This window comes from Solanum pennellii, chromosome 3, assembly GCF_001406875.1.
Source record: "Solanum pennellii chromosome 3, SPENNV200".
NCBI classification, from domain to species: Eukaryota; Viridiplantae; Streptophyta; class Magnoliopsida; order Solanales; family Solanaceae; genus Solanum; species Solanum pennellii.
In genome coordinates, this window is record NC_028639.1 from 3,741,818 (window position 1) to 3,752,374 (window position 10,557).

A 10,557-nucleotide genomic window follows, 5' to 3' on the forward strand; every position below is an offset into this window, starting at 1 on the left:
TTTGGCTAGAACATTAGTCCATCTCCATATTAAAGATTTTAGTAACAGATTATTTTTTCCTTGTAAGTACATACTGAAGGTACTGATTATAATGTGCACGCAGGTAATTGATTACAAGTTATTTGTAGATGATCTCCTATGTAATGCAAGATGATCAATTATTTCCTATATTGACAGTTCCCATGACGTTGAGGTCAGGCTTCCACCATCAGTATCTAGAGCGGAGAGGAAGAGTACTAGAAAACATTCCATCTAGTATTATACAGGGACAACTAGTAGAGACTTTTCTTTCTGTAGAGTAACACCAAACTTTTCTTTCATATCTATCTGCATTGGATCCTCACCATTAGGAAGTGACCACTCAAAGTGATGGATCAAACTAGCTAAAATCAAGTGAACCTCTTGTCTAGCAAAGGGTAAGCCGGGGCATATTCTCCTCCCTGCACCAAATGGTATGAACTCAAAATCATGACCCCTGAAGTCCACATTGGAGTCAAGAAACCGCTCTGGCCTGAAACATAATGCATCTTCCCAAGTGTTTGAGTCACGCCCGATTGCCCAAGCGTTCACAAACAATTTCGAGTTCTTTGGGATGGTGTAATCCATGATCTTACACGTCTCAGGAGCACGACGAGGAATCAAGAAGGGGATCCTCAATGTCTCCTTGACACAAGCAGCCAAATATGGAATCCTCAATGTCTCCTATTTGAAACAGGGCTCATCCCGAGTATATTAATTCTACGAAATTAATCCAAAGGGGATTTGAGAAATTACCATCAATAAGATATCGACCTGTAAATCCGAGAATCCATTATCAATCATGACATCCAAAAAATCCGAGCTACTACGACTAATCGCCTGTCGTTTTTCCTTTACAATTTCACTCCAGATGTTGACCAATTGGTTCTGATATATTTCAGTCTGCTTTCTCAATCCCTGCAAATCCAGAACCTCTAATAAAGGATAGAATTCTGATATATTTGGCATAGCTCCCAATTCAACAAATTTTCTAATAACATGTTTGATCCCGCTGGTGTTCGTTTCATAATCCAAATTACATAAATCTTTTGAAAAGAAAAGGTTCCCCAACGTGTTTAAAATGGTGCCAAACAGAATTTCAGAAATCTTCACAGCTTCCCCTTTTCTAGACCTAAGAAAATTCATCATTTCCGATACTTTTTTCTCCCTCAAAGCAGCCTGTGACTCTACCGCTTTGGGTGAGAAGAGATGTGTTCGACAAAATGCCCGCAAGAACTTCCAGTGATTGCTCAAATCACTTGAAAAGACAATCGAATGTTGATCAATAACAGAGAGTTCATATGTAGCAACTTTGGGCACAGATCGAACCGATAGCAGACGATCTTGGGTCTTGAGGATTTCAGCTGCAGAAGCAGGAGATGAAGCTACCACAACCAGTTGAGTTCCCAACTTGACAGAAATCAATGGGCCATGAATTTGGGCAAATTGTGCCAGTGGAATATGAGGGCTTTTCCCAATCTGGAGAAGATTTCCTAGTAGAGGCCATGGTCGTGGACCTGGTGGAAGGTTTGTAGATTTTGGTATGAGTTGTTTGAGAATGAGTAAGAAGAAGGGAATGAAGATAAGAAATGATGCTGGCAGCGTATAATACTCCATAGAAATGTTCCCCTAATATTAGTGCGACTTTTTCTCCCTTAAAAAGCACTAAATCTCCAAAGTACCGAAGAATGACGTAAATTTAAACTATATTCTTATATTATATAAGTGATAAAAAAATACCTTTGCACTTAGATTCTTATGTTATATCAGTGCTATCCAAAAAGTTACAAGATTCATCTTTCTCTCTATTTTTTAAAGAAATTCATGCCACCAACATAAAATGTGTCAAGTCGAATGAATATATATCTCCACACGGTTAAGCTAGTCAAGTTGAATGTTTTTTTAAATTTTTAAAAATTGAGGATCCAAACCGAAATGCATTCAAATTCTAAATATTCTTTGTAAGAAGTATAGCCATACAACTCCGACTTCAAAAATTTCAAATAAAGTAATTATTTTTTTATTTTCATAACTAAATGCCTACATAATTTCACTAAATTTTCAGCATATATATACATGGTATAAAATGTTAATTGAATTATATATATAGTACATACGCATTAAATATTTTATTAAAGAAAATTTGTAAATAGTTAGACGTATTTTTTACATAATCTTTATAACCATCGAAATCTATTGTATAAATATTTCAAACTTATGCATTATTGCAAGTCAATTTACTTGATGATGCAAAAAACATATAGACTAATAATACAAAAAATTTAAATTATGACAATGAAAGATTCATTTTCTATCCATATCCTTATTCTTTTTAGGTAATTTTGATCTTCTCGTCGTGAAGACATGACCAAATCAAAAAAATATCTTTTTCTATTGTTTCAATTAGTTTCTTAATAAAATAGACTGAAGGATGATTCTTGTTATTTCTTGGATAGTATAAAGAGGATTTATGTTCACTTAGATAATATAAGAATGTACATTAGATTTGAGTCATAACTGAAGTTACCAAAAAACTCATAAATTACTCTTTATGTATCTTTATTTCTATCCTTAATGATGAACCGATATGACAACATAATTTACTTATGGAAAAGACAAGGTTACACTAATTTTCCTTTAAAACATGCTTTGAATAACTGAGAGAAACAGATCAATCCAAGAAAGGATGATTGCAGGATTTTAAACAAACTTCAAAATTCAGACACAAATTAAAACAACTTCAGAAAAATAGTATGAATTTTTCTTTAAAACTAGATAGGGGGTTGCCTAGTAGTTCTTAGCATATAGGAAAATATCATGACGTGAAGTACACTATAATCATAAATCGTAACATGGCATATGGGATCCCAAGAGACCCTGTACAAGCCACTTATCATGCACATACAAGGTAACTCATGTCAGCCAATCTTCAAAATCTAAAAGGATCAAGAATCATAAGCATCACTCTCAAAACTCATGTCAAAGTGTTATTGTTTAGGGGGTGTCCTATTAAGGTTAGGTGTGCTAGGAGACTCTTGTTAGTGGTTGCATGTTAGAACACATGCATGGCAGACGTACATATAGCATTGTGGGTGATCGAGCACCTATTGACCTCGACGTAAAGTTTAAGTAGATAAAAAAAACATTGAAAAAAATATATAAAATAGTAGTGAGCACCATAAAATTAAGTCTGTTATGGCGCATTAGTTTATAGTTCGGTGCTTAAGGCTCTTGTTTTAGACAGACGATGGATCTATTCCCATCTAAGGTGCCTTTTTTAATTATTTTTCTTCTCCGTTCTCATTGGTGCTTTTGCCCAATTCTAGTTTCTCTTGACCTTTTATTTTTATTTTCTTTTATTATTTTCCTTTATCTAAATTAATTTTAGATAAATAAAAAGAAAAACATAAAATTACAAACTTATTGTAGCAAAAAAAAGAAAGAACCTTTTAAAAGATTTCAATAAATTACCACTCATGAAGGCTTGAATAGTTCTATATAATTTATTATTTTTAAATAAAAGAAGCAAAATATACTTATATGTGAGTTTTCTCTTTCATAAATTATATCACAGAATAAAATATTATAATATAATGATGTCAAAGTTTTATAATGTTATTTATTTTCTATAAAAAACATTAAATATTCACAAGCGTTAGCAATGGCATTGTGAATTATATCCAGTCCAAAATATATAAGTCGGTGCGTACATTTGTTATTTGTGACTAGTTTTCTTTCACAACGATGATACTAATGGTAATTCTTTCATTACCTTGTTTTTACTTATAGAAAAAAATCATTGCAATCAAATTGTTCTACATGTATACAATTTACATGCTATGTAATTAATAAGAGAATTATATCAAAATAAAAAAGTTAACCATTCATTATCGTAAAATTCTGAATCCGCTACTTCACACATGAAAAGAACATATAATAAGTTACTCGCTATTTCAAGCGTTATATCACCGAAAATTTTTTTGTCAACAATAACGGCTTACAAAAGTGTTGTTAGGCAGGAGTTTGATTTTGAGTTTGAAGCAAAATATCAATAAAGATTTTCAATAGTGGCTTTCTCATGCTATAATCTCCTGTAGAAAATTATTGGCTAGTTTACTTCATATTGTTATATTGTAATACAAGAATTTTTATTTTTTTAGAAAAAAAACAATCTAAAACTCTATAATTAAGGATGTTTTGATAAATATAGTATCTTAAGGTCAAACTAAAATGAATAGTTTGTATTTATATATTAAAAAATTCATATATATATATATATATATAAATGGTCCAATATTTATATTTTACAATGTTTCCAATAATCACTTTGACTTTAGTTTCTCTAATTTACTGTTATTATTATCTCCATTATACAACTTCCAGACAATTTATAATTTTCATTTTAGGATAAAATTTAAAAAGTATATGTGAAAGAATATAAGCTTTTGTTTATCAGAGAATTTATCCTACTGATATATATTATTTACTACTTATTGAAGCAACAAGAAATTTGATAAAATCATCAATACAAGATGATGAAGCCAGCAATTCAAGCTGGAAGCTGGAAGCTAATCTCATTCCTCCATTAATGGAGGTTGAGCTTCTGATAGCATGAAGGAAGAAGAGGGAATTTTTCTGTATTGGAATGCATACGTAAAGCAGTACATTAGATGTGTATATATACACATCAATGAGTAGTAACCAATCAAAATAGAAATACAAAACATGTGAAATATAACTAACTATAACTAACTACTTGAAAGTTGAGTAATGACTAACTAACTAACTAACAAATTGAAACAAGCTAGTTTTATCAAAATTGGAAATAAAAACTTACAGAGCTTCTGCTGAAATTTCTTAACATAACATTGTATCATAGTAGTAACTTCGTTGGTTCTTTGTCTTCATATAATACAACTAATTCGACTCAAATGATACAAAGTGAATATTCATTTTCTAAAATCTATTAACTCCTCGAATCTTTACCAGTAAAATTGAGCAGATGCTCTCTGTATTTTTAAAAAGAACAGAAGTTATTGGTATCCTTAAGTGGATGCAAAATTTCTTTCTTTCAACACAAACTACATACTCCAACTTTAGTATTTCATGGAAAGAATAATAATTTGTAAATAAAATCATTTCATAAAAAAGAAACAGTTAATACACCAACACAGAACAAGATTGAAATATTAGAAACATAATAAGACTTAAATAAAATCATAGTTTTATATAGTACAATAAAGGTCGCATTTCTAGATCCAACGAAAAGATTCACTCACGTCACTTTTAATTTATTAAATAAAAGGAACCAGATCGATAAAATAACAGACTAAATTGAATTTGAAAATTAAATAGATAAAATTACAGCAAATATAAGATGTCACGTGCAAGGATAGTTTGACATAACATATCAAAATAGAAAGTACAAATTTTATTAGGAAAATTTCAATAGAACACGTCTAGTATACAATTAGTCCATTTTTTTAAAATGAGAGCATATATGCTCAGCTCATAGCGCTGAACGACTTTTTGATTTGATTTAATTAGCTAAATTTACTTTTAAGTTAATTTTTTTAATTTTTGAAGTATTTGATATATATATATATAAAAGATAATTTAAAATAAATTAAAGATAACATAAATCAGTTAGAAAGTGTTTGACAAGATAAAAGATGATTTAAAATAAACAAAAAATCAAAGATAAATTTCCTATTATATTTTATTTTTTATTTAAAAATTATTTAAATTTGATTTTTTTATTTTTAATTTTAAAATTACTTTTTTTAAGTCAATTAAAATAGACTTTTATATTAATGACTTCACGTGTCAATTCATCCCATAAGTAAGTACTAAAAAACATTCGTAGTTGCATTTTTTTTTTGTTTTTACAAATTATTACTTATAAATATAATAATGATGTATAGAGAACATGGAAGCCTGCTAATATTTTTCAACCATTTTAATGTATTGTAATAGGTACGTGATAAAAAAAGTTTAAAATTTATCATGAAATAATTAATTTTGATACTATTGTGACACTTTTTCATGAAATAAGTTATTTATAGTTTATTTTAAAATTTATAATCATATTATAATGAATAAAACAGTAATTTTTACTTCAGCACACCAAAAGAAGAAAATTCACTGTGGGTGGACCAGTGGACAGTCGCCTTCTTTACCGTGTTATTTTGTATTTTATTAGTTTTTTAAAAAAATTAATATTTAATATTGATGATAGAATGTAATTCGAATTTAATATTTTTATCCAAAAAGAAATATTTTAATATATTTAGAATTTAGAATTCAAAATTTTTTTATTACAACAGTCTCACTCAAGCATTCAAAAATTTTAATTTTAAAAAAGATATCATCTCAATTCATTGCACCATGTGTTCATACTATCTTTTATCTTTGTGTATAAATACCAGCTTTTACTGTGTTTTGCAAACAAACAACAGTTAATATATATGGAAAGTACACATTGCAGAGTTTAGGTGACCCTTAGTAAAGGATGAAGCTTTTATCCCCAAAAATCAAACAAAAAGGCAAAAAGGCTATGTAAGAAGGATTTGTATCTTCTTTGTGAAGAAGGGAAAAGTTTTCACTGTTGTGGCTTCTTCTGAAACTTACCATGAATAGCACCATTATACACCAGTACCATTTTTCATAAAGCAAAGTGGACCCCTTAATGTCTACCTTACTTAGATATAATATTCATCGTTTCCTTTCATTCGACCTATTTTACAGTCTACAGTTACAAAGATGAACTCACAGTCAAGAACCCCAACTCGTCTTCTTCCCTCAAAAAGGTAAAGTTTTCACCTTTAATGCCATTTTCATGAATAATTGAGTCAAAATTCAAGAACCCATATTGTTTGGATTTGTATTTCAAGATTCTAAATGTAAAGTGACAACCTTTGAATCTTGCCAATTTTACTCATGATTCATCTGTCGTAATTGAGTAAAAACAAGATTTTCCCGGGTCAAACCCTGTGACCCGGTCATTTTACTGTGGAAAGGGGAAATCAATGTAAGGTGTTGTTATGCAATTAAATCATGATTTCCTGTTTTTGCCTTTCTTGTTATCATGAATTCTCCAGATTTGTGAATTTTGGGGTAAATTAAGGTAGTTTAAGTTTTTAAGCATGATTTCTATTTCAGTATGTTACTTGGGTGGAGGGTCCATCGAAATCAGCCTCTCTACTGTGTGTAGGTAGGGATAAGGTTGCTTCGCCAGACCGTGTGTGGGATTACACTGGTTATGTTTGTTGTTGCTTTCTATTTCAGTATTAATACAGTGTGGGAGTGTAACTTGGTACCTCCTTGTTGTATCTTGATAATGTCTTCCATCCACTTCTCTACCTGCTGGACCCCTGTATAAGCCTTAATGAAGGCATCTGCAAATGACCCTATTGAGTTTTCAGGCAAGAGTCAGTACCAGGTTAATGCTCCCTTCCTGAGCGTTTCTCCAAGCTTTTTAACTAGTACCTATTATATCTCTAGCTTTGTCAGGTCATTCTCTTTGATTCCAGTTTTATAGGCTGTGACATGGTCCCTGACACCTTTTGTTTCCATTGTACTTCACGAGAATCTGGCATTCTGAACTTAATGGATATAGGTAGGGGGCAGCACTTAGTTTCCTTGGTTGTTGAGAGTATCTTTCCACATCTATACCCTTGAGTATGGGTGGAGCCTCTGAGTTCTGATCGATACACTTGTTTTGCTCCTTAAATTTGTCTCAAAAGAGTCTCCTGCGGAGCTGAGGGTTCGTTTAGCCATGTGAAATTTGAAAAAGTAGTTTTTGTTTTCAAAATGAAAAATGGTATTTAGAGATTGACACGCAGTTTGGGAGCACCAGTGCCTTGACCTATTCTACCAGTTATTGATCCTTCAGTTCCTAAGTCGCTGGGAAGTCCCTCGGTAAGAGAGCTTCCTGGTATGAAAGTTGGAGTGTCCCTGCCCTGGTTCCACTCTTGGTGGTGCAGGCGATCACGTGTTGACATTTGCGGTCAAGGCCATCAACACCTTGCTGATCTGCCTGTTTCAATCTTGTTGTTCGGTTGTTAAAATTATTCTTGTGTGTGACCAATCATTGCACCTTTTCTTCCCAACCGGGTTGTGCGTTTTCTTTCCTTTTGTTTGGAACTCTTTGAGGTGACATCTCCTTTGACAGTCGTGCTTTGCTGAGTTCCCAGGTGATTGGCCTGAAGTCGGTGTGGCAATTATAATCTGCTTTGTCCTGCCATTGTACTCCACAGAAACAACAATTACAATATCGATAAAGGATCAATATTGTTTTGGAACAGCCACAAAATTACTAGGGTCCTACTGTGGGCGAAAAACTGTTTGACCGATGTCAACCAGTTAAATTTATAATATTGAGGTCACAAGCAGTGCGAGTAATCCAAATCTAATTGATCATTTGATAATGAGTTTAGTGAAAATAACATGATAACAGTAGCAAAATGAATAGTCAAACTGAAGCAATAGAGAAAGAAATAGAGAGAGTGATTCTTAATGAATTTTCCGGGCCGACTAATGGCGAACAACGATGAACAACAATAGATACATAATAATGTTGCTGAACCATAGGCATAATAATGTGTGTAATCAGATGTCTTACAATGATGGAAAGATGGCAGTATCTATAGGATAATCTAATCGTGACCGGCAATGTGAGTCTCGCACGTTTCAGTGATAAGATCGTGACTATTAGATGTGATATAATGAAATTTCGGATATCTCAAAGTTTGGCTGTCGTAGGGAAGTTAATGATTGGGATACTTTGGACTTTCTGGTTGTATCCTTCTGGAAAACTGTTATCTGACATGGGTGAACTGGACCCGGGGACAAGTTCTGAGGTGGCTAAGGGTTCTTCGGTTTTTTACCAGGATGTCATCGACTGACTTGGGGGGAAGACTATGAGTTCCTTCTGCACTTGCCACATGTCCAGTCAAATAGTCTTCGCCCTGTTATAATTATTACCTATACCAAAAGGCCTTTCAGATTAGTGTTCGGCATTTCCCTATCTATTTTAAGTGACATTTTATCTTGCCTATACCTGAATTGGTACATTTTCTTGTCTGGTGCTTGTGGCGTGTTTATTATGAGTCTTCATAGTTTCTAAGGTGTCAAAATCAGTCATTATTGGCATTTTGTGAAGTTGCAGAATTTGTTTAATTAATTTGCAGAGTGTTGTTGGTCATATGCAGTGTCTGATAGCTTTCCAACCCTTCTCAAGTAGTCTTATTTTCATATCTTTTCAATCTATGGCACTATGTACAGTATTTTGAAGAGGGGAGAGATTGTCAAAACTAAAAGACAATCTATTCTGTCGAACTCACTTGGTTTGCAGTCATGAATGGTTCATTATAATCCCTCTACGGATGTATATTTCTGTCTTTTTTCAATCCTTAAATGTACACCATTCTATATAAGAGGTTAGATACATGTATATGAGGTGAATGTGAGAAAAAAGACACCTATTTCTGGAAATGGGTGTTACTGGATATTCTGTGTGTGAAAACTTGATATTCTTTATAAGCTTCTTTCAAGTCCTTTTATCATCTTCACCTGATATATTTTTGACCTGATCAACTCTAAATTCTACAGACAGTGAAAGGATCCTGCAGTCTGAAGAAGAATAGTGTGAAATCGTACCTGAAATATTTACAATGAGTAACAGCTTGTTACATAGTCATTATTCGAGTGGTGGAATCCCATCAGAGATTGCTGAGAATCTAAAAGATTTTTTTCCTGAGGATGGCGATTTGAGTTATGAAGAAGTTCTTTTGCAACAGGTATCACAGAAAGAAATAGACGCTTTTGCACAAGGTTCAACGAGGGGCGGCCCTTTTGTTGACCATCTTCCTGTTCCTTATTCAGTAATTAACAGTATTTTCTGTTGACAGTTGGATTTTTGTCTTGCAGGAAACTGTTTACTTATCATTTCAAGCAAATGGAAAAAACAAGAGTATGAGCTCTGAATACGGTCAAACCAGTAGCGGGCATCCGTTATCAGCACAAAAGGGTGCTTCTTCTCAAAGCCCTGACTCACAGTTGGCTCTGGATGAAGCTATAGCTAGATCTTTGCAGTTGGGGGATGATTTTGAGGATTTCTGTAGAGATGAGCTTAATTCTACTGTGGCTGGTAATTGCATAAGAACTTCATTTATTCAGTGAAATTTCTTGGTCATACAGCCTTTATCTCTGCTTTGTCTAAGGGTACAATTTGCAGGATATTACCTTTTTTTATTTTCTATTTTTAACCATAGATGTTCTTCTCTGTGATTAAAGAAGATGTTAGTCATCTTATTCTGAGTGGTTCATATGTGTAACCTTGAACCATGCTAAAATGAAGTCTTTCTTACACTGATGAGTGAAGACTGAACTGTAGAATGGACAAAAGGATAGTAGCTTGTAGTCTAACAACTTAGTACAAAGGACAAGGAACTCACTGAATGAACATTAATATTGAGATAGTGAAAAGCATGAAATGTACTAGTAATTGCTTGAAAGAATGGGGTTTTCCANGCCTTG

At 32.7% G+C, this 10,557-nt stretch overlaps 1 protein-coding gene and 1 pseudogene across 3 annotated transcripts; one reads left to right on the forward strand and one right to left on the reverse strand.

Annotated features, from left to right (window-relative positions):
• On the reverse strand, nt 1–1,693 carry LOC107013105 (annotated as a pseudogene). The gene has a single exon (XR_003577229.1). The product of XR_003577229.1 is annotated as a probable (S)-N-methylcoclaurine 3'-hydroxylase isozyme 2 (transcript).
• Nucleotides 1,694–6,480: 4,787 nt separating this feature from the next.
• Nucleotides 6,481–10,215, forward strand: LOC107012894. Of its 2 annotated transcripts, none has more exons than XM_015212859.2 (3): nt 6,481–6,827; nt 9,631–9,818; nt 9,949–10,215. In XM_015212859.2, exons 2-3 carry the CDS (start codon nt 9,693–9,695, stop codon nt 10,198–10,200), a joined length of 378 nt encoding a protein of 125 aa, XP_015068345.1. In that variant the 5' UTR covers nt 6,481–6,827; nt 9,631–9,692; the 3' UTR covers nt 10,201–10,215. The 2 variants fall into 2 exon arrangements, with proteins under 2 accessions (XP_015068345.1, XP_027771100.1); XM_027915299.1 differs by lacking the exon at nt 6,481–6,827 and adding an exon at nt 6,922–7,048.
• The last annotated feature ends 342 nt before the right edge of the window (nt 10,216–10,557 follow it).